This window comes from Calonectris borealis, chromosome 20, assembly GCF_964195595.1.
Source record: "Calonectris borealis chromosome 20, bCalBor7.hap1.2, whole genome shotgun sequence".
Classification (NCBI taxonomy): Eukaryota; Metazoa; Chordata; class Aves; order Procellariiformes; family Procellariidae; genus Calonectris; species Calonectris borealis.
In genome coordinates, this window is record NC_134331.1 from 13,615,362 (window position 1) to 13,639,157 (window position 23,796).

At 51.5% G+C, this 23,796-nt stretch overlaps 2 protein-coding genes across 9 annotated transcripts in view; both read left to right on the top strand.

Annotated features, from left to right (window-relative positions):
• Positions 1-129: 129 nt before the first annotated feature.
• JMJD6 (jumonji domain containing 6, arginine demethylase and lysine hydroxylase) lies at positions 130-16,254 on the top strand. 5 transcript variants are annotated; one of them, XM_075169903.1, is made up of 8 exons: positions 131-390; positions 1,356-1,744; positions 4,749-5,035; positions 6,382-6,517; positions 6,639-6,777; positions 7,461-7,588; positions 9,214-10,503; positions 10,844-11,016. In XM_075169903.1, exons 1-7 carry the CDS (start codon positions 223-225, stop codon positions 9,248-9,250), a joined length of 1,284 nt encoding a protein of 427 aa, XP_075026004.1. In that variant the 5' UTR covers positions 131-222; the 3' UTR covers positions 9,251-10,503; positions 10,844-11,016. The 5 variants fall into 5 exon arrangements, with proteins under 5 accessions (XP_075026003.1, XP_075026002.1, XP_075026004.1 ...); XM_075169906.1 differs by having other exon boundaries at positions 9,214-9,836; XM_075169907.1 differs by lacking the exon at positions 10,844-11,016 and adding an exon at positions 8,362-8,468 and having other exon boundaries at positions 9,214-10,329.
• Positions 16,255-19,628: 3,374 nt separating this feature from the next.
• The window catches only part of MXRA7 (matrix remodeling associated 7), a 30,053-nt gene continuing 25,885 nt past the window's right edge, over positions 19,629-23,796 (top strand). For 3 of the 4 annotated variants that reach the window (XM_075169908.1, XM_075169910.1, XM_075169911.1), the window contains exon 1: positions 19,629-20,102. In XM_075169908.1, coding sequence (XP_075026009.1) covers positions 19,686-20,102 — 417 coding nt within the window. In that variant the 5' untranslated portion in view covers positions 19,629-19,685. The remainder of the gene's footprint in view (positions 20,103-23,796) is intronic. The other variant, XM_075169909.1, reaches the window with a different exon arrangement.

Below are 23,796 nucleotides of genomic sequence, written 5' to 3' on the forward strand. Positions count from 1 at the left end.
GCTTCCCCGCCTCAGCCAATCAGCGCTGGAGGGCGGGGGAGGTGTCGCGGAAGACGAGGGCGCAGCGAGCCAATGGGAGGGCGGCGGGGGCGGGGCCGCGGCGACAGCGGCGGCAAGGGGGTGAAATTTCTCGAAGGTGCGGCGGCCGGGCCGGGCCGGGGCGAGCCGAGCCGGGCCGGGGCCGGGCCGGGCGCCGAGCGGGGCCGGGGGTAGCGGCGGCGGATGGTGACGGCCCCCCGCGTTACCGCTATCACCGCCGCCATGAATCATAAGAGCAAGAAGCGGATCCGTGAGGCGAAGCGCAGCGCCCGGCCCGAGCTGAAGGACTCGCTGGACTGGACCCGCCACAACTACTGCGAGACCTTCCCCCTCAGCCCCGCCGCCTGCAAGGTGCGCCCCGACCGCGCCGACCCCGCCTCGCCTGCGGGGACCTGAGGGGAGCGGGGTGGGGAATGGGAGCCTGCGGGGAACGGGAAGGCCCTGAGGGGAACAGGGCGGGGGTGGGGGGGCTGAGGGGGTCCTGAGGGGACTGGGGAGGCCTGAGGAGAACGGGGCGGGGGCGGGCTGAGGGGGTCCTGAGGGGACTGGGGAGGGGGAGGCCTGAGGAGAACGGGACGGGGGGGGGCTGAGGGGGTCCTGAGGGGACTGGGGAGGCCTGAGGAGAACGGGGGGGGGGGGGGCTGAGGGGGTCCTGAGGGGACTGGGGAGGGGGAGGCCTGAGGAGAACGGGACGGGAGGGGGCTGAGGGGGTCCTGAGGGGACTGGGGAGGCCTGAGGAGAACGGGGCGGGGGAGGGGGGGGAGCTGAAGCGGTCCTGAGTGGAACCGGGGTCTGGGGGAAGTCTGTTGGGAACGGGCCCTTTCTTGAGGCCGGGGTTGCCTCAGAGCTGGCGGGGCTCCCTGGGGGGCGGGGCGGGGCGGGGGAGGTCGAGGGGTGCGGGGAGGTCGAGGGGTGCGGGGAGGTCGGGGTGGGATGGGTACCCTCAGTGCCGGAGCGCCCACGTAATTCCCAGGCGCCTTCCCCGGGGTGCCGGGGTCGGCGAGGGGGGTGAAATGCAGCAAGGGCTGTGTCAGCCGAAAGGGCAGGGGTGGCCTCTCCGCCTGGGGAGTTACCTCGGTGGGAGGAGTGCCAGAGGGCTTCACCTGCCGGTCTTACTGATGGGTGCAGGGAGCGGGGCATGAGAAATAGGGCTGCAGCCTCGGGGAGCTTAAAATAACACGTAGGCAGCTTGATACCCTCCTGGTGTATGGAACAAAGTATAAGCGTGAAGCTCCTCCACGCTGACTTAGAAAGCGCAGTTCTAGGACATTAGGCTGTCCTAATATCTGTTCCGTATTCCTCTCTTGGTTTCACAGGATAATGTGGAAAGGGCAGATGCACTCCAGTTAACAGTGGAGGAATTTGTTGAGCGTTATGAAAAACCTTACAAGCCTGTAGTCTTGCTGAATGCTCAGGTGGGCTGGTCTGCGCAAGAGAAGTGGACTCTGGAACGACTGAAACGCAAGTATAGGAACCAGAAGTTCAAATGTGGGGAGGACAATGACGGTTATTCTGTGAAGATGAAAATGAAATACTACATTGAGTATATGGAAACCACCCGTGATGACAGCCCGCTCTACATCTTTGACAGCAGTTATGGAGAGCATCCCAAGCGCAGGAAACTCCTGGAGGACTACAAAGTACCCAAATTCTTCACTGATGATCTGTTTCAGTATGCAGGGGAGAAACGAAGGCCGCCTTACAGGTATAGTACAGTGACAGCAAGGTAACAGTAGGTGTTTTCCATCTCGTTAGCTATTCCTAAATAAGTATGATTGTCTTGTATAAAACAAAGTGATAGCTTTACGTCTGCTATTTTGAAATGAGCATACATCCATCGCCCAGAGGGAGGGAAGGGCAGATTTCTGTATCACAGTTTCTGGTTCTGCCACCAGTGTTGCTACAAGTTTATGTTGTTTTTTCTTTTTTTGAGTCAGTTTACCTCACTTCTTAGATTTTAAAAAAATTACATAGTTACTGAAAGTTGTGAAGATTAATTTCTTGCTATGTGTGCCTTCTGGCTTTCAAATTTTAAGTACCTCAGGTCTAGCTCCTGGGTTGTGCACCAGTGGCTTATGTACATAGTGGGATTTTGTTTAATTATGAGTCAGTCCTTTTAAGATAAAGATCTTGAGCTACATTAGTATGAAGAGTGGAGACTAGTTCTTAGCTCCCTTTCAGATGATTTTGAGAGAGAACAATATTTTGCATCTATGTAGTCTTTTCAACTCTTTTTTTTGCATCTGATTGAAAAAGGATTGAAATGACACTTCATTCGTGAAATCAAATGCAACAACCTTGTATTTGGGCTGTTAGATACAAAAGAGATTTCTGTCTATGTTAATATAGTGCTTCATAGCAGTATGAGCATAAGCTCAACGCTCCCAAGTAATTAAAGTCTTTACAGCCACGTTATAATTGTCAAGGAATGCCTTGCCCTTCAAGTGACATGAGGCTGTGATGTGGGTTTTTTTATTGTTTGGGTTTGTTTTTTTTTTTTTTAATAAAATAGAACAGGTAATGAATAATGGTACTCTTCTCTTCTCTGCAATCTTCCATGTGTCTGTAGTCCAGTTGTGCTTTTGCAGGAGTGAAGCATGAAACTAATTCTATTTAAGATCACTGAAGTAGGTGTTTTTACAGTGTTGTAACAGACCCTTTTTATAATTTGCTTCTAAGGAGACTATACAATGCTGTGATCAAACGCAGTGTAGTCTCTAGTAGAAACTGAATACACCTACAGAACTGGGAATCATTTATCTAAGTTATAGGTAACCTAGATAATCTAGTTGTGACTCACTTACATTGATATCTCTTTCCCCCACACCCTCCCCACCTACAGGCACGTGCTGAGCTCCTTGCTTATGATCTCGGTATTCACAATTCTTGTATTTTGTTCTGGAAAATGTGGGTTTGTTTGAGGCTGTTGTTGTTTTTTGAGAGATGAGTGATACAAGAGAGGACAGTGATACCTCCTGGAGTTAGGGGTTTCATCTAAGTACAGAAATAGATGAAGAGCATCCAGTAGTTTAGGAGCATAATTGAAAATCCAACAGGAAGCGATGCTTTGTAATCATATGGTCAGGGTATGCACTGTACAGATTGACCTCTGGATTGAGAGGTGTGTGATAGTGCATAGATCTTAAAGTAAGAACTCGTGCTGTTTAGAGCATCTTTATTGGAGTTGTTCCTCTTTAAAATGAAGGCAGTAATTTTTGGAAGCCATTTACTGAAGCAGCTATTTTAGTTTGGGGGGGGTGGGGTTTGGGTTTTTTGCTTTTAAATTGAAGTTACAGGTTGTGAAGTTTTTAATGGTAAATTTGATGTCTTGTGGCAAACTGGGTTATGTTCATTGTAAATTAAATGCCTGGAGGAAGATGCTGGTAAATGATAGTGTTGCTAAATAAGGTTTTTAAAATCTTCTGCCTGTATAGATTCAGGTTATAGCCAGAAAAATGGTATTCAACAGTGCGTTTGTCTGTGTACCAGACAGATCTTCATGTGTTTAATTTCTTCTGACTTCTTAGTAAAAGCTTTTACTGTTCTGCTTGTGGTTTAATTAGCTTTCCAAGGCTAATATGAAGCTGAAGAGTGAACTGACAATAGAAGTGACAAACACCTGCCTATCTACATTTTTATGCCTCCTTTCTGAAGTAGCAGAGTGCAGCTTGATAACCAACCTTACAGTCCTACAATTGGTGCTAGCTATCACTATTCCAAGTGATACTTGGAAACCAGCTTAATTTACACCTGCTTTGGAAAGGGAAGATGGAGAGCTTGCTGGCTTCCAATATTCTCTGAACCTTTGAACTCCTCTTGCTGGGTATCGCCTGCCTGTCAGCCACGCGACGGAGGGGGTCTTGTTGGTGCTTTAGTTTCTACCCTCTCTGCTGTCCAATAAACAATTATTGCCATTCTTTTCCTCTTGACGCCTGATATTAAGTCACCTCACTTACACTGCTTTATCTGGTATGGTAGATCTTACTGTTCTGTTACAGGGGAAATGAGCAATTGAAGGTGCTGTTGCTGTTAAACATGTGTAGCAGATAAAGTTCTCCATAGGGAGGAATAAACCTTGCAAATGGGGACTGAGAGTATACACACCAAATCCTGAATGGTCACTGGAGAATAAGCTCCAACTAGTTAAGTGTTAGAATGAAAAGCCTGTTGTAAATGAACAGAAGGCATAGAGGGAGGCCAGGGTTGCGTAACTTTGCTCTGTTCCTTGCTTGTTCCTTTTGTTTGTTCCTCATTGTTCTGCAGCTCTGGATCCATTTATAAGTAGTGAATTTTAGAAAAAACATAGGATTAGGAGAATCCCTCTGCATAGTAAGAATCCTAATGCAGGCTGTTTATGAATGTGACTTAATCACATTCATAAACCTTGAAATAAGTATATATTTTATTGAAGAACTGTTTAAAACAAAATACAGCTATGAAATATAAAAAGCTATCTTCACTTTCTTGTCCCAGAATCATTCCTGTCCCATTTCATATTTTCATGTTGGTTTTTAGGTTAAACCCATGTTGTATCTTTTTGCTGTAGTGCGAGCCGAACAATCTCAAAAAGATAAATTAAGGAACTATGACTATCTTGATTTCTAACTGTATGTGACATTAACAGCTGTAATTTTCTGTCTGATATGAAGAAAAGAAAAGGTAGCTACTTGCTTGCTCTATGACTAAAGGATTTTTTTCCCCCCATGCAGATGGTTTGTGATGGGCCCACCTCGTTCTGGAACAGGAATTCACATCGATCCCCTGGGAACTAGCGCGTGGAATGCCTTAGTCCAGGGACATAAGCGTTGGTGCCTGTTCCCTACCAGCACTCCCAGAGAGCTGATCAAGGTGACGCGAGAAGAGGGAGGGAACCAGCAGGATGAGGCTATCACTTGGTTCAATGTCATCTATCCTAGGACGCAGCTCCCCACCTGGCCCCCTGAATTCAAACCCCTGGAAATCTTACAGAAACCAGGCGAGACAGTCTTTGTGCCAGGTATGTACAAATCTCTCCAGTAAGGAATTCTGGGAGAGAAAAGCATATTTTTAACGTTTGTATGTGGTAGAGACAAAGAGAATATTTCAGCTTTCTTATATGGGTCATCTTTTGCAAAACAAACTATTCTGAGTTGTTTCAAAAAGGATATATATGTTGCGAGGTGCTCTTTGAGACTATTCAGTTGTTTTTTGAATGTTCTGAAACACGTACGGCCTGTAGCACAGGATTGCATGTGGTACAGATGACAAAACAAACGGAACCTCAGTTGCAGCATCACAGGAATGTGATCCTGAACTAAATTGCAGTAATAGGAAACCATCAAGGCATGAAATAATAGAGGTCTTTGAGTACTAGTAACTTCTTAGACAAGAATGTTTGAGTTTATATACACCCTAGGAAATTCATGACTGAATTTCGCAGCCTGGGTAGTCTGAGTGAGTATGAATTTTTCTTAGCTGTGGGAAAAGAACTACTTATAGGCACTGACACTTTCCACCCACCTCTCTGTGGTTATGCTTCATCTTGCATTTGAAATCAAAAGCTAAAGAAAGATCTGATGAGGATGCCATTCTCTTTGAGTGGCTGCACACTGTGTGCCCATTATAACTGCGAGGTGAGGTGGCTAGTGGATGAAGCGAGTGAGTTCAATGCCAAATTCTAACATCTAAATCTTGCGTCATTTTTGTGCAGCATGGCCCATAGCTTCTATCTACATTGCTTGTCTCTAACATACAGCTGACTTCATGCTTCAAGAGTGCCTTGTGATTGTCTTGGCACTTATTAGTGACTCCTCAGCATACCTTCTGTTAAGATTTTGTAGCTGTCAGGTTCCGTTAAACAGTGTCCTTAGTCTTTTTATGAGGTTGTAAGTGGGTTGTAAGAACACCACTGTCTATTTTTATCCTATGTGGGAAACAATTTTGCATATATTTTTAAATTAAAGGTTAGTCTGTAATCATAAGAATCTTACTAAATCAGCGTGGAAAGTGCTCTCCAGTTTAACAGAGAGGGTCTCCGTGCAGTCTGGGTTGCAATGGCCCTTGCTATTAAAAAAAGCTGTCAGTAACCAGTGTGTTGCTGTCAAGTCAGATCTTCAAGACTGTTGCACTACTGAGCTGGATAATTTGGTCAGAGCGTTGAGCAGCCTTCGGTAACAAGAATCTGTAGAGCATTGCAGCGAATGCTGAAATGAGACTGAGGAAAGACGCCATTGTGGCGAACTCACCTGGGTTTGGGAGATAAGGTCCAATTTCCCCCTGTGCTATGGAAAAAGCGTACACGACTGTTCTTGAGCTTGCTTTCTGCTATGTAGCCAGAAATCGTCATTGGTGTTGTATTTATAGGTGGCTGGTGGCATGTAGTTCTCAATCTTGACACAACTATTGCCATCACGCAAAACTTTGCCAGTTGTACCAACTTCCCTGTGGTGTGGCACAAGACAGTAAGAGGGAGACCCAAATTGTCACGGAAATGGTACAGGTAAGAGATTTAGTAGCTTTCTTTTCATATTTTCTGTTTAAAACAAACCCCAAAATACCCTGTTCATTTACACGCAGTGTTACTGTTCAAAGGGTAACCCTGAAATTTCAACTGTACTTAGGATCCTAAAGCAGGAACATCCTGACTTGGCAGCCTTGGCTGATTCAGTTGACCTGCAGGAATCTACTGGTATTGCTTCCGATAGTTCCAGTGATTCTTCCAGTTCCTCAAGCTCCAGCTCCTCAGACTCTGATTCAGAGGTAATGCTTTTTACTACAGTAAGTGATCCATATCCTGCAATTATATTGGTTTTTTCCACACTTGGAAAAATACTTTCCACACTTGATCATGTGTCCTCATCCTAATATTCATGTCTTATGGAAGAAATTAATAGAAAGCAACTAAACAGAGCTACATGGTGGGAGAGCCTGTGGTCTTAGCAGGTTCTCTTTGCTGAAGTCTCTCTGTGTATTGCTAAATGAATTTGGTTTGTTTGATCTATGTTTATATTACATATAAATCTGTCACTTCTTTAGCTAAGCAATGCTTGGTTAAAATGGCTGCAAAATGGATGTTTTAAAAATGGGGAGGGGGAACAAGATCCAAAACCGAGACTCAGTTATGACAGGGGACTTTTCTAGGCACCTAAGTGCTTCGGAAGGCACTGAGTTTGCTCTTGGAAAATTAGGTACTTCTAGGAGCCAAAACGAACGCATCAGTTGTCTTGCCCCAAGCCAGCGTAGTCAGTGATGAAATCTAAGAAGGTAGCTGTTCCTTTTTTTTAAAGCTTAATTTAAAATTTATTTCATGTGTCTAATCTGAAATAGCACGTTCTTTGAATATTGATTATTCAGGGTTGCTGAGGTAGCTCTTATGGTGAATTCCACACCCAAACAGTTTACTAGGTTTCTCTGAATTCTGGTTTCATCTCTTCATACTTCAGTGTGACTCCGGCTCTGAGACAGAGGGGATGATGCACCGGAGGAAAAAGAGGAGAACATGCAGCATGATGGGTAACGGTGATACAACTTCCCAGGACGACTGTGTGAGCAAAGAGCGCAGCTCCTCCAGGTGACCCCATGGCAACTGTTGTTTTTAAACAAGCAAAAGACAATACAAGCAGAGTTGGCAGTGTTAGGGTAGGGCAATTCATCAGGACAGAGGGATGGAGAGCAAGGGGTCCCTTACAGAATGGAAAGCAATTGACCGGTGGTGATATCTTCCCTCCATGAATTATTTTAATTGCTCCAAACTGAAAACTGAGATTCTTGATATTTTTTTTTAAAATGAGGTTTTTTACTTTATTAAATAAAACAGTTTTATTACTTTTCCTAGTTGTCTCTTTTAATAGAGAAAGTATTTTATTTTATTTTTTTTTAATGGGAGAAGTGGGATATTTTAACTGTGCTCTTCAGAGAGCACAAATGAATAGTAAACAGTTAAAGATGAGGAATGATCAGGCAAGACTCAGGTTTCGATGCCTTGTTGTCCAAACAGAAAACCTTCAAGTAGTTGTACAGTTTCTCTTATTGTTGCCTGGATTATTTCAATTTGGCCCACTGTTTTATCTGTTAAAAGCAAAATTCATCCCAAATGTCTGTGTTTACTTATTTAAAAAAAAAAAACAAACAAACCAGAAAAAAGAGCAAGTTTCTAGTCAGTGTGGAGGGAGGGAACGTTAATATTGCAGAACCAAGAATAGATATTGCTTAGGGTAAAGCTGCCGAGGAAGAAAGTTCTCTGGACTTGCCAGGTTAAAAACAGTGAAACACTGGGAATCTGGGAGTATACTGCAGGGAGGAACTTAGAAATTCTTTGCTAAATGAAGCATTTTTCTCATATAGCAGAGGCTTGTGAAAATTCTAAAGTGAACTCCTTGCAGTTCGGTTAACCGATGCTGCTGTGTTAGCTGCCTGCCTGCGTTAGTGTGCTGAGCTGTTGGATACTCCAGGTTTGGCATTTTTACCTGAGGAAGTCCAGATTCCCAGTATCATGCCTGACTTCCAGGTGTAGGGTATTGCCTAAAGACCTGTTTGCTCCTGAATGTGTTGCCATTTATCTTGCTGTGATATATTGCTCTCTTGTTTTCAGGAGTCGCTCATAACTGAATACAATTGAATTACAAGTACAGAGCATCATTAAACAGTAGGGAGAGAACTGTACTGACTGCTTATTTTGCCCTGGAGGTTTTAGCAATTTGTTTGGTATGACATTGTCAAATCCCATTTCAGCAGCCAGCGTGGCTTCAGGGAGGGAATGAGCAGCAGGAGATAACAAACCTTAATGCAGACCCTGTTTTAAAAGAGAAAAAAAAAAAAGCGGTAAAAATGCAGAGCACACGTGCAGATCGTTCTTCTGAAAATTGCGTGCATTTTTAAGTTATTTGCACTTCAAATTTTGAAATGAATACCTTAAATATTAAAAATTAGCACATTGCCTAGAACACTTGCTTTCCAGGTTTCACTGTTCTTCCTCCTGTATGTTGATTGTTTCACTCTGTGAGGATGGGTGGGCTTTCTGCTCCAGCTGTGTGATGGATTAGTTGATAGAAACAGTTCCAAACATAAAATCTTATGTAGCTTGTTCAATTCTGTAGGAAGAATAAACATACAATTAACCTGCATGCTGCGATCTTTTGTCCTGATACGAGGGGAAATGCTATAGTTGTTGACAGGCAGTTGTACTTTTTTTGACAGGATTAGGGAATCTTGTGGAGGCCGCAGCTACCCCTGAGAGATAACAACACCCACCTAGAGGCAGCTGCCGATCGAAGCTCTGTTAGCAGCCAGCCAGCTCTGTTCTACCCCCTTCTGCTTCTATTTCTCCCAGTCCTTAAGTTTTTGTCACTCTTCCTCGATCCAGACATCTGTCTTCATTATGTGCTGTCGAAGGTTGGCTCCTTAACAACTCCTAGGGGGATACCCCGACTCTACGTTATTGTGCAATGCTTTGTCCCCTCTGCGCCCCAAGTGAGTGCACTAATAACCCAGCTTTGGGTAAGGACATGCCAAGTATTTAATGGTTCGCGTAACTGGCAAGGAAGACGACGGTCAGTTTTTAAAGAACTCTTTTTAAAACCAGCAGGTAAATGTAAAAGCCTGCCTTGCTTTGACACTGTCATATGTTTACATGTTGTCCTGTACACTTGAGGAAAGGAACACCAGCCCTTTTGGCCTATCCGAACGTCCGGCGGATCTCGCACCAGAATTTCAGGAAGGGAAGGTGGTATGAATGCTCCAAACACTGAAGCAACTTCAGCGGAGGTGACCACCGACCTGAAGCATCTTTCGTGGTCTTAATCTACATGCATACATCTAAGGTGCAACACCTTAACCAGCAACAGTCCATTTACTTTTGCTCTGTGTCTGTTATGATGACTGGTTACAAAGATGCACTAGCACCTTGCGATAGGAAGCTCGATGGAGCAGGAGAATCCTGGAGTTTCTTGCACAGCAAAAACTGTGGGGAAAAAGTCAGTGTTTGCCAGTAATTACAATCCGTTAGGTGCAGGCGTGATGTTTAGCACTAGGCAACAACTGACAAAGTCTGACTTTTATATCGTAATAACAGTTGCTGGGCTTTAAATACCAAGCAGTTATAGGGCCATGGGCTCGTTCAGGCCAGTGCAGTTCACATACCTAAATGGCTTTTCTTTGAGGTTATGGGTTCAGACGGTTCCGGAACTTGTGGTGCCAATTTTAAAGGACTGGGAGGGGGACATATTGTTGTTTTATGCTTTTTAAAAATGCAATGTGTTGCTTAAGTCTGTAGATGCATTTGTATTATGCTGGGTAAAGCTCTCATCCCCAAGGGATCTGTTGGAGCTGCTGGTTTTTTTAGCAGGGACTTGCGCTGGTAGTGTCAGCGAAGAGGTCTGTCTGGCTGAAGGTGTGCCGCAAGGAGGCGATTCTTCTCTATCTGAAGAGCACAACCAGAAGCTAGTTGGGTTGGGGTGCTTCCTTGGGTGCTCTCCTGAGACCTAGGAGGTGGGTATTAGGTCTCACTTCAGCCGTTCTTTGGGAGAGAAAACTTGAAAGCAGAAGCTGTGTGCGTGTGGTAAACATGCAGTAATGCCCAGGCACTGGTAGCAGAATTAAAAAGCAGATTGGCAGCCTTAACTATGACTTTCTTACACATGTTGGGTTTGATGGAACCCAGAATATTGCTTGTCTGGGTTTTCTGATCTTTTTTTTAACCTTGTCTCTTCGTATTTAAACACTCTCTCCCTTCTTGGAGACCGGGCAATATCCTGTTGTACAAGGGAATCCTAAATACGCTTGTCAGGATCTCTGTTTCTGAATCTTTTGCGCCATTCACTTTGTGTAGGAGCAGTGTGGTGGTGAAAAAATGGAGAGAGGGAAGGTTTTTGGTACACTCTTCAGCTGCCCAGACTCCTGAATTTCCTGTGATAGCCAGGCATAAGTGAGCACACTTGCTTTGTAGACTGCTGCAGATTCTTCCACAAGATTACTTCATTTAAAAAAAACTTCTCAAACTCCTGGCATTTGTGGCCAAGGTTGCCTTTTTTCCTGCCCGGTTGAACAGCCTGGGAGCCTGCACGATCTGTATGTCCTCTCAGACAGAGCAGGACGCAGCTGCTGCCTTTTGGAAGAGTGTGGGTGCCTGGAGAGACGAAGGCTCAGAAGTCTCAGCTCTGTCACCGTGGGAAGAGCCCTTAGAGAACTGTCCGCTGCCCTCTTCAGTGCCTTGACAGTATGTCAGTAAGATGGCTTATGCTGTAGCTTGCAATTGCATTTGGCATGCACGGTTCAGTTTCGCAGTCTTAAAATCTTACATGTGCATGAAAGCCTGATCGCTGTGCTGGGAAAGCCACACCTCTACCACCAGAAGCACAGAGGGAAGATCCAGGGTGCAGAGGATTCTTCCGTGCCTGTGAACTCTTCTATGGTGTGAAATAAAACCATTTCAGATTGAAGCCTGTGTTCATTTGACATCCCTCGCAGAAAAGCAGTGTATTTGAAATGGACTGCAGGCATCGTGATACCAGCAACGCTATACTGACTTCTCCGCAAGGCACTTTCTGATAGGAAACAAAGGTGTACCTGTTTAGGCTACCTGGGAATTGGGACTCTTGGGATCTCTGGTTCTTCCACATACAGGCTCTTGCCGCAGCCGAATTGGTGAGCTTCTGTCTTTGTTTCAGTAGATGAGGAAAATACCTACCTCACAGGGGTGTTGTGAGGCTGAAATGTAATTACTGTGTAAGATGCTTTGAAGTCGTCCTCCCACAAAAAGTGTTGCAGACATCCTAAGCAACCTGAGACATCCTAACCTGGCGTTAGCTTTTTGTAGCAGAAAACATTGGGGATGTTGTTCAGCACTCTTGGCCACGTGGTGTTATATGGTGGCCCTTCCAGAATTGCTCTGTGGTACATAAATTGTAGCAGAACAAGGCGCTTTGTTTTCACCAGAGTTTAACTGTTGGCATTTCATGGCGTGCTCTAAACAGGAGGTCCTGCTAGATCGGGATTTTTTTAAAATAGGACTAGAATAAATTATCTCTCATCAGGGAGTCAGCTTCACTGGCCTTACAGGAAGCGGGGGAGCTGGTGCTTCCCAGGCCATTGTTCCAGGCCGGGTGAATAAGGAATAAAGTTGAAAACTCCGCTCCTCTTGTGCCTAGGTCCATGCTTGTGGGAGGCTGACTGGGGAGAGTGGGTTTTGTGCTCTCACTTCTCCAGGCTTGTGCTTCTTGGGGCATCCACGACTCTTGTTCCGACCCCACTGCTTTTGTGTACTGTAGCCCCTGGATGTAGCAGGCTGCTGGGGTCCAGCACCCAGAGCTGGTGGGCCCCTCGCTTCCTTCAGCCCCAAAGCAGCAGCGCTGCTCTGCCTCAGCCCCCGCCGGCACTTTGCCAGCCAGGCAGTGCTTTGTGGGCTGCCGTGTTCCCCAGGGACAGGCTTAGAGAGCCGCGTGCTGGGTTTGGACTGCAGGCTTCCCGATTGTATTGTGTGTATCGGTGTCATCGTCCTGCCTGCTCTGGCAAAAGGTAAAGGGATTTGTGAGCTCTGGCCGTGCGTTTGAGTCTGGTAACCAATACAGGCTTGTCTGCTATGACAGTTCAGGAGTAAATGAATAAATACCCCGTCAGAACTGTAGAAGTGAACAACAGGCGCGCCGATCTCGGCACCTGTTCTCTGCACAAGTGCTGCGGGAGCAGGTGACGCCGAGCAGCAGTGGCATACCTTCCTCCCCTTTCCAGCTCGGGTATGCTGGCTCCAGCTTGTCTTCTCAGTTACATTAAGCCTCTTCAAATGCTTAAAAGAAAGACAGCAACCTCTTTCATAATTAACCTAGACCCTTTTCCTCCCTGAATCCCCAGCCATCCTGGGGCAGGAAGCAAGACCGTTGACTGAATCAAACCTGAAATGCCTCGGTGGGCTAATTGTACTGGGGGGTTTTTGGCATCCCCCTTGCAAAGCGGGGAAGGAAAGAGCGTAGTGATTCGTTTGACAGTCACACTGTCAGCTCCAAGCCCTGCCACTGCTGTTAGCTGCTTTTATCACCCCATCCAGCAGAGCTGGGATACTCTTAATTGTCTTGTTTGGATGATTGTGGTTTTGCTTTTTATTTTAAATAAAATCAATTATTTTGCATTATCCTTTTGGCTAGTCACTTTTTTTCATATCACTATCTGAAAAAAAACTACAGGTGTACACCTGTTTCCCAAAGTACTGCAGTATGTTAATGGTGTTCAGGTAATAGCTATGGGGTGCTTTGGGGACTTTCTCCAGCTCTTTCTTGCATGCGATTAGTACGTCTGTATAGTGGGCTGTGTTTTGGAAGCTGCTGGGGCTGTGGTGGCTTTGGGAGAAGGTTTGTGTCAGTAGCTTTGTTACCAGACTGCAATGTGTGCTTTTTGCCTTTCCCTGTCCTCCCGGGCTACAGGAAGCCTTGTGTTGCATCTCTCTTGCCGCCTCATACTGGCGGGAGGAGGTTTCATCTTCCAGGCGTCGGCTTGGCTTCTAGATGAGATGCACAGCGCAGAGGGTCGCTGTGGAAGGGCTGGACTCCAAGCAGAGCGCTGGCCGACCTTCCCCCGTACCTGGGGGTTCAGGGAGAGCGTCGCCTCCGAGGGCGCTCCCGGGCGTCTGAAGCTGCCTCTTGATGAATTTGGCTGCGTAGCGGAACAAAGATTGGGAAAGTGGAAAAACTTGTACATTTTGCTAGTGAGCTTTGTTGAAACCAGTAGCTGCAGGTAAATAAGCTGAAGCAGAGTGTGGAACAGCAGCCTGGAGGCTTTTGAAATATTTGTATGAATGTATTGTAGAATGAAACACCTTGAAGAGTAAATGGTTTTGTGGAGACAGCAAGTTTGCCTATTTCTGCATAAACCTGTGTCCTTCCTTTCCCAAACACTGATGTAAACACTTCTCTTGATTACTGTCACCTATAAAATCATTTTTCTTTTCTCCTTTCCAACTGCCCTTCAGAAGACCTCTGTTCACCGTGTGCCCTGTTCACGTTCTCTGCTAGACGCTATCTAGCTCGATGCAGCCAGGCAGTCACAATTAGCAAATAAGCCCCTGCTCTCCGTGTGGGTGTTCCGGGCGCGTTGGTGCTTGGCATTTAACAAGACCCAATTCCAGAAAATGATATGAATTGTGGTGGCTGAAAGCAATGTAGAGCCATTGTAGAAATGCTTTTATACCATATCCCCTTCTGCTTTTCATTCTCAAGAGAGGTGGTTTTGCATGCTCCCAGCTTTAAGATAATCCCATTGTTCTTCCTGATTTGCAGGTACTGCTGGTACCTCCTTCAGTGCCTCTGTGGCCTTGCAATCCGGACTTGATTTATTTTTGTTCCTCTGATTTATCTACCTATCTTTCTTTTTGTGACAGTTGCAACCTAATACCTCATTTTGACAAGGAGGACAGCAAACTGATTTTAATTGCTACCGGGGAGCCAACAGGACAAAGTTACCTGAGTGGGAATGCGGAGGTTGGATTGTCAATGCTGTACCTATGCTGATGTTCTTGCTCCTTTCCTCCAGTTTGATATAAAAGAAAATAACTACTGCTATTTCTTTTGTGGCAGTTAGAAAGCAAGTCACAAAGAACAGGGCTGCATTCCTACTTGAGTGTTAGCCACGGCACTAAGTAGCTGAGTGTTAAACTAAGTGTTTTAAGACTGGTTTGGGATTAAACTGATGCTTGCAGAATCTCACCTTTTTTTCAAGGCGTGTAAAGACTTCTCTGTGGGACTGCACCTCCTCTGTTTCTGGAGAAGTGTAAATTGAGGCAGGTAGAGCTGATTGGAAATGTGTTCAATAGGAAATAATCATTCCATGTCCCTTCTGGTTTGAGAGCTGGTGGCTCCCACCTCTACGTGATGCCTGTAACTGTTGTGTGTCCTCTTCTTCAGCTGAAGGACCTGAAACTGGGGGGCTGCCGCCGCAGCCAGCATCCATGCAGCCTGCCGGCAGGAGCAGCAGCTGCTCCAGCTGTGTCCCAGCTGTGCAAGCAGGGCAGGCGTACCAGGGCTGGAGGAGAATTTCAGAAGGATTGCTTTTCTGATGCGCTGCCTTGTTTAGACCCAAGGCTGCGTCTTTTCTGAGCTGTTCTGCTGCAGTCGGGACTGGACTGGCTGCCAGTATCCGTGAGCTTTTGCTTCACTGTTAGGACTATCAGCTTGCATCTGCCTTCAAGGGCAAGGCCAATCGTACAGCTGCTTCAAAACTTTGAAGACCATCAACAACAACTCGGAGCCTGTCCTAGCTCAGGGATTAGACTGGAAAATGAGTTTCAACACAATGGAAGAGGAGGTGTACTGGGTGAGGCCTAGCTAGCAGAGGGGTTAGTGACGGGAGCTTAGGGAGAAGGTACAGAAACAAGCACTCGCAAGAGAGCTCTTTGGTAGGATCATTCCTTTCAGTGGGAGCAAGGTTCGGCCATCCCCACCCTTGTGCTGGCTCGGACTTCTTGGTGAGCTGAACTCTTCTTGTGGTGTTTAGTTTTCTGCCACTCGTGAATTGAACTAGCTCTCTGAGCGTCACTGCAGCATCAGGGCTAGCACGCAGCCGGGTGTGAAAAAGCAAATGCACAGCCAGCCAGATAGGTCAGTGACCTCCAGGGCTGTGTCAGCTGAAGAACGGGGCAAGTACGGTGACACTTCCTGGGATAGCTCCTGATTTCTGGCATCAACGCAGAGAGCATGTTGCTGCTCTTGGCAAGGAAAAAGTGGTATTGGTGACTGGGAGCATGACTGGGGCTTGCAGAAATGATCCGAGTTTGGACCGGTTATAAGACCAGTCTGTGCTCAAGCTTTATGTGAGGGGAAATGGGTTCCCGGAGGAGCTGGGAACACAGAATCGTCTGTCTGGAACAGGCGCCGTCTGAAGTCACTGAGGTCTGTGCAAACCAGCAGCCGCTGCTTTCCCCACTAGAAACCAGCACGTATCTGCTCACCTCACTTCACGGGATCTTGTAGACCCTTGTAGACCCCAGCTTGGGTTACAGCTGTGGTGGAGAGAGGGGTATTGAAACTCGGCTTGCTTCAGGCGACGTCCGTGCTTTGGGTGGGAGGGAGGCATCTGTGTCAGCAGAGGACCTCGAACAGCTACTGCCTGCATGGCTCACATGCTGCGGGAGAGAGTGAGAACGTGTAATGTGGTAAATCAGGTCTTTTTTGTGCCTACAGAAAGCTCTCCCGGCTGTTCTGCACGTTATACCCGGCAGACTGGGAGCAGTGCCGACTGTAGCGGCCTGGGCTGCAGGGAGCCAACCGAGCTAAATCCCTCTTGCAGGCAGGTTTGCAGCACAGCGTTTTCCGTGGCGGGGGATGCTTCCTGGAGCAGTTGCCACCGCAGCTCTCTGAATCCCCCTTTGTCGGTAAAGCTCTTCAGCTGTTACCCAGCCCTTTGCTCCCCCCGCTGCGGCCTGGAGCTGACAGCCCTGTAAAAGCAGCTTTTGTGCGGGGCCGGGGCTCTCGCAGCGAGCTGTTCCCCAGCCAGCCCCTTCCCTGGCCGCAGCCGTGCAGAGCCGCTCTCCTCCCGTGAGAGGGCAGCCTGCTCGTTCGGCTTCCCACGGCAAGGCTGGCACCCCCGGGCTTCGGCCTGACGCCGGGCTTCAGGGGTGCCGTACCCGAGGAGGATTGCCCTCCCCGAGCCCCCCCGAGCCCGCGGTCTCCGTGCAGAGGCTGCGGCAGCCCCCCCGCAGCTCGTCTCTCCCGGAGCAGGAGCAGGGCAGCTCCCCGGCTGGGAGCCTGCCTGGCTGACCTGGCCTGTGAATCCATCCCCTCCTGTCCCGGAGCCTGCGGCTGCGTGGCGGGAGCTGGAGGCATCAATCTTGGCTTGTAAGTTGGTGGGGGAACCATACAGACACCCTCTGTCCCTCCCGGTGGGAGCCTTGCCGCATCAGGGCAAGTTTACTCCATCCAGTGGCCTCTGGAGAGCCACGGAGGGGACACGTCAACATCACACGGGACCTGCTGGGCCTGGTTTCTGCTTGGGGGATCGCCCCCATCAGATCGTAGTCTGCAGGAGAGTCCAGCTCTCACCCCGGGTCTGGGCGTGGGGAGCGGAGCCCTGTTGCTGACTCTGCCACCTCGTTGCTGTGTGAAGTTAGCTCGGTTAGAGCCGCTGTCCTTGCAGATGTGTCCTTGATGCTCCTGGCTGTAGCTCTCAAGACCGGGAGTGTTGTTTTTCAGAGGTGTCCGAGCCCTGCAGTTCTCACAACTCCTACGAGCGCGGCCAGTTCCAGCAACCTGACAGTGAATCACTGCAGCCCCAAAGGCAGAAGCCGCTAACGGCCGTCTCTGGCCGTAGCTCCTGTTTGGTTTCCCCGTCAGTGATCCTGATCTCAGAAGAAGCTGTGAGGGCCAGCACCTCATATTTTAAGGCGGTGATAAATCCTGCTTGGGAGGGTACTGGCTGAAGTGCTCCATCTCTGCACTGGGTTAATGCAAGCCACATGCCACTGCATTCCTGCACAGGCAAACACCCTCTAACAGGCTTCCAGCCAAGAGCCATGGAAAATGTGCCAGGGAAAAAGAGCAGGAGATGGACGTCGGCAGTAATGGAGGGCACTGCGACAGCTGCAACCGTGTGCATAGTGTGTAAGGCCAGAACACCCCAAGTCACCCTACCAGCAGGCCACAGTGCCCAGTTTCTGGCAGCCTTGCCCAAAATTCCTCTTTGTCCCCAAAACTGACAGCCCGCATGAGCACAGGAGCAAAGACCCAGTCCCGTGAGTTTCCCCACCCGGGTCGTGTCTCTAGCTGTGAGCCATTTTCAGGGCTCAGGGGAAGTCTCTGGAAGCATTGGATTCGGGATGATGCCTTCGTGGCTACTGCAGGTGATCAGCTCAGCTCCAAGGTAACTTAAAAACCAGAAGAAATACAAACAAACCTGATCACCTGCTGATTCCCAAACTGCCTTTCCAAACGGACAGCGAGGTATCACATACCCGAGGCTGTGCCAGGCTCTAATCAACGATCACCCTGGCCTGTCGGACAGGCTCTGCCGTAAACCCTTCGGCTGAGGCTCTTTTCTCCTTCTGCCCCTGGAAGGGTCTTCCAGAAGCTGCTTGAGAGAGAATTTCAGTCTCGCTATGCTCCAGACCTATTTATACCCCTTTGTATTGATCTGGTGGAGCAGTCCTGGCTGTCACATCCCTCGTGCTTTTCCACTGCTTTCATCTAGCGAGTCAAACTTTTAGAAGCCAGTAGCTTCACCAAGCTAAAGAGTGCATTTGGACAGGAAGGGAGAAAAAGGGACCAAACATACACCAAAGAAGATGCTGTGATGCTACCAATCTCTGGATGTTTTTGGTTGAGCTCTAGAGCAGCTCTGATGATCAGGGCCCAGGAAGTGCAAAGCTACGCAGGAGAAGGGAAGATAAGTATCATGGTTGGTTGTTACTAAGAATACAATTATCCATACGCTAATGATTGCCTGCCTGATAGGATTACCAATAAAGACAAACCGCAGCGAGGATCATGGCTTCGCTTCCTTCCTCCCACCCCGGGGATTTAATCCCGTCTTTGTTCGTGTTTTGTTTTTAGCCAGTCAATAAAAATCTCTGCTCTCAGAGATATCTCCAAAGCCTTTTCCCTGGAGGAAACTTTGGGGGTGGATTCCCATGTCTGCTCCCCTCGCACACAGCTGGGAGAAAGCTCTGTGCTGGTTTTACCCTGGCAGGAATAGCTTAGGCCTTCTAATTTCGGCCTGCTTTGTAAAAGGTTGGCTAATCCTCCCAGCAGTCTCAAGAGGCAGGAAATCCTTGGTGGCAGAGTCTGGAAGGACCTGACAACCCCCTGGCCAGTCTCCTTGCCAGCTTGTGATGGCTGTTGGGCACATCCCGTTTTTTGAGCCTTCTGTTTTTCAGACGCCCCAGCAGCAAGGTGCTCGAGGGGAGGCTCTCGCAGCCCAGCTACTCTCAGCACCCACTTACCTGGTGGGTGTGACCATGGTTTATGGCACAAATGTGCCACCGATACCGCCCGCAGCTCCTGGGGAAGGTGGAGCGACGCTCTGAAGCTTGGCATAGATGCGCTGCCAGATGCTCCTCACCGAGGGGAGCCAGGACAGCCTTCCCTCGCCCCGCCAGCTCCTCCACTGCCCGGCCGAGGGCTCCCAAGGTGCAAACGCTCCTTAAGCACTACATGGAGGCCGCAGCCTGCACAGAGCTCCCTGCAATCCCGCTGAGCCCACCGAGCTGTGGGTGCCTGTCTGCCCACAGTGAGCACCCCAGGAGACAGAGGTGAGGAGACAGAGACCCTTCCAAGTCAGTTACGGATGATGCAAGTGCGTGCGCAGAACGGTTTGGGGACGGCTTTTTGGGTATCGGGCAGTGTCTAATGAAAGATCCTCCTGTCCGGAGCCGGACACTGGCATCAGGCAGAGCCGGGCTGCCCGCAGACTGCCTTCCTCGCCCGGTCGCCCTTGCCCAAGTCCCTCCCGCGGCGGTGAGTGGGTGCGGGTGTGCATCCGCGGCGGGCGGGGGGACCGCTCCGGCTGCCGGCTCCCTGCGGGAGGTGGGTGCCGAGGCCGGGGAGGGGGGGCCGGGGCTGTGGGCAGGGCCCGGGCGGATGACGCCGGGTAAAGCCGGTTGAGAGCCTGCCCAGCCCCGCGCAGGCCGAGCGGGCTGGCCGCGCACCCTCCGCGGCCGCGCAGTCGGGTCGGGCGGGCTCCGGCAGCAGGGCAGGATGGACGTGGCCGTGGACTTGTACCTGGCCGTCGCGCTGCTCGCCACCGTCCTGGTCCTCGTCCTCACCTCCGTCTTCGTGAGGCTGCGGGGAGGCGAGGGGGAGCGGGCGGCCGAGCGGCCCCGGGAGCCGGCAGCGGCGGAGCCGGCCCGGGAGGGCGGCCCCGGGGCCGAAGCGGCGGCGGCGGAGGGAGCGGGACTGGCCGCGGCCGAGGGGCCGGAGGCCGAGGGGGGCCGGCTGCCGGTGGAGGAGGTCGGGGCGGGCGAGGAGGGGAAGGACGCGGCTGGCGAGCGGCGGGAGGCGGCGGCGGAGCCGGGCCCCGCGGCCGAGCCCAGCCCCGCGGCGGCCGAGAGCATCCCCCGGCAGCCGCCCGCCGAGCCCCGGGAGCCCGGGCACCGGGAGGAGGCGGAGAGCAAGGTAAGGCCGGCTCCCTGCGGAGCCTCCCCCCGGGGCCCCCCCTCCCCGCCCCGCAGCCGGGGTCCCAGGTCCCCCCCGCCCCGCAGCCGGGGTCCCAGGTCCCCCCCCTCCCCTCCCCGCAGGCGGGGTCCGGTCCCCGCGGGAGGGGCTGGTGGCCGCGGGTGGCGGGGCGGGAGCGCAGCGCCCGGGTTTTCCTCTAAAACAAGGGAGGTCCCGGCAAAAGCCGGGATTTGCCCTCGGGTGGGGACAAGCCCGTTGTCCCCGAGGACACCAGTGGTGGGGGGGTGTTTCGAGCTCCTTTCCACCACTGCCCCCCAAGGTGTGCTTTTAAAAATAATCAAGGTAGTGAAGATTTAAGGGAAGAGACGTGTTCTTCTGTGTGAGCCGCTCCTGTCTGCACATCCAGCCCCTGGGAGTTTTTTCCCTCTCCCAAGAGCTAAACCAGGTGTTGGGGGGGGGTGTGTGTGTTCATTCCTCCCTTCTGCATCCTCTTCCTATGGGTCGCAGCGAACTGCCCCCTTGCCAGCGCAGGGTTCCCTTATGCTGTCCCCGGCCGGCTGCCCTTGCCTGTCCCCAGGGAAGGGACTGGCTTCCCCCTCCCTCCCAGCCCCAGCAGGATGCTGGCCCAAGGTCTGACCCTTGGGGCTGAAATGGGGGGGCTGGTGGGGGCAGCGATGCCTATAAACGCCCGGTAAATCCTCCTGCGGCACCGGATCTTGTTTAAAAATAAAAGGGCGACCCAGCGTCCGTGGAAGGAGCTTGCTCTGCTCTCGCCTGGCTCGGATGGGACTCGCTGACAACCCAAGGTGCCTGAGCTCCCTGCGTTGGTGGCTTTCTCCCGGGGGGCCCCGTGTCCCAACGGGGGGAAGTGAGTAATGGGGTGGCTCAGAAATCCAGGAGCGATGCGTCGTCCGTGCGCAGGCAGCATGTTTCGGCTGGGGAGCGCAGGCCTGAGGCCCAGGCGCCTGCTGGCTATTATTAGCAGCATTTGTAATCCTCAGCGACTGTATCCAGGCTGCCGGGCAGTGCGCAGGCAGCCCTCGCCTTGGAAAGCATCGCCACTGACTCACTGGACGGCCTTGGGCAAGTCCCAGGGGGTTGCACACCCCGCTCTGTACCCTGATGCTCTGCAACGCCCAGGGGTGAGCCCTGACCCGCTCTGGGGCTGGGACGTGGGTCTGCCTCCCTCTGCTCCTCCTCACCTCCCCCGGTCGTTTCTGAGCCTCGGAGCTCCCTCTCCCCTTCCCGGTACCCCTTGGCCGTGGGTACGGCTCTCGAGCAGCCCCCTCCCTCATCCCAGCGTCCTGGAAGCCACATCTGTCCCTCTGCCCTGTGATTTATTGGTGCCTTTGAGTACCAGGATCTTTGTCAAGCTGCAGAGCCCCGGCTGCTGTTGGCCGGCTGGGTCCTGCTGGGCTAGCTCGGCAGCAAAGCTGGCCACCCAGCCAGAGCTGTTGTGGGGCCCAGGGCACACCCAGCGCTCTCTGATGAAGCGCAGCACCCTGTCGGGACAGATGGCTCTATCCAGAGCTGTATCCAGTGCTGCCAGAGCTCATGGGTTCCTCTGCCGTCTGGCTAGCTTGAGTCTTCTCAGGAATGTTTCTCCTCCCCTCGAGCTGCTCTTCAGTCCCGATTCCTTTGAACAGGCACTGCTGCAAGGCTTACTGCCTTCAGAGGTGGGCTCAGCTCCTTTATCCCCGCTTGGGCAGAGTGTGATAACAGGGTTTTGCGTGCCTGGAGGCGAGCCCTTGCTCAAGGCACAGGGGGTCTCGTGTCCTCCAGAAGCCCGGCTGGGCCCCCTGGGACCAGGGTCTCTGCTGCGCTGCCCTCAGCCCCTCTTACAGCAGAGCAAAGGGGACGCCGGAGCTGAGTAGGGTCCTGGCCAGTTCTTCCTCCTGGGAATGGTTACCTCACTGTAGGAGCAAGGCAGGGCAAGTCGCCCTGGACCTGAGCAGCCTCTCTTCGGGAAGGACGGGGACCAGGCGGTGGCTGCGATCTGGGGGGTGGTGGAGAGCAGCGGGAAGGGGGAGGGATGCTTCTCACTGCTGAGTAAGTGTTCGGGAGCGCTGGCCCTCGCGTGATCTCGCGGCTGCCAGGACCACTCGGCGCAGGCTGCCCCGCGGTGCTGGGTGGCATGGCGGAGGGAGTGCGTGCGTTTCCAGCAGGCACCGCACGTGTGTGAGCGGGGAGCAGTGCCCAGGCTGCTGATCTGGGGGCCGATCCTGCGGGCAGAGACGGGGAGACCATCCACAGCTCTGCAGAGTCTCCCCTGGGTTCCCTGGTTTTGCTCCCTGCAAATATTCTCAAAGTTGCTTCATCCTCCCCCTCCAGCAGTGCTTAGGCCAAAGCCCAGCAGATGTCACAGGCGCGGACGGGGCTGGCCTTGGGCAGAGCAGCGAGCGCTTCGCGGGCGGCTGCTGGTGGAAACGAGCCCTATCAAACCCGGCTGGGCTGGGGGCTGCGGTCCCCGATGTGCCCCAGCAGAGGAGGCTCCCAGACGCCGCCTGCTCGGCTGCGGGCTCCCGGCAGCGTCGGGGCTGCTGCAGGCTCAGGGCTTCTTGGCTGACTCGGGAGCCCAGCAAGCAGAGGGCTGCGCTCGGCGCTCGGAGAGCTTGCTTTCCTTTTTTTTCCCCCCTCCTGTTTGCTCAGCACGTACTGCGCTGGGCTGGTTCAGACTCACTGCAGCCATTAACCACTCCACCAAAACGCTGATGGATGAACCGGCTCAGGGAGAGCAGCCTTGGCGTGTTTAATGGCTGGCTGGAGCTGCGCTCCCCTCTGCTCCTTCCTTCCCTTCTCCCTGCCCGTGCAAACCAGGGTCTGCTGAGCACCCTGAGCTGTGTGGCTCAGCCTCCCGCCTGCTCCCACCTCCTGCCAGGGCAGCCTGCGATGTGCAACCGGCTGCTAAAATCGGCGTGGGCCGAGGCTTCCCTGCCCTCTCTGGGAGGAACGGACCGTCGCAGCATCATGCCCTTGGCTATGAAACGAAGCAGTGGCAGGGCAGGGAAAGGAGCCCAGGAGTCCTTGTTTCCATTAACTGCTGGTAGTGGTTCCCCTTGTCTCTGCTGGCTCCCATCACTGAAAAAAAGTTAATTAGTGTGTCACTGTCTGTTCTCATCCCCATCCCCAGCTCGTTAACGGATGAGGCAGTGCTGTCAAAGCGATCCCTTAATGAAAAGCTGTTGGGTGGGAACTGCAGCATCGCTGGGGCTGCCGAGTCTTGTTCTTGCAAGAAACGGTCAGAAATGTCCTTATTTCTGTCGTGGAAATGGCAGATGGCAGGGACAGGGCAGGGTTTTCGGTGGTGGTCCAGAGCCAGTGCTGCGATGCCACCCTGGCCAGGATGCTCTGGGGATGGGGAGGGCGAGCAGGCAGTGCCAGGCTCTCTGCCGGGCACGGCAGCCTGGCTGGTTTGCCAAGGGTTAACCGCAGCTGGTGGCTTCAAACAGAGCAGGGTCAATGGGTGACAGCGGGGAGGGAGGGGACAGCTCTGGAGGTGATCCGGCAAGGGGGGGCCTCACACTCGGGGGTGCCCAGCTCGTCCTGGCCAGGGAAAGTCAGGCAAACCCTGCCTGTTAGGACAGCGTGCTGTGCTGTGCTGGCGCCCGGAGAGCAAAGGCACGAAGGGGATGTCACCTGCCTCTTCTGCAAAGCTCCCGGCACCTTTCCCCTGTGCCCCCCGCCCCCATCTGTG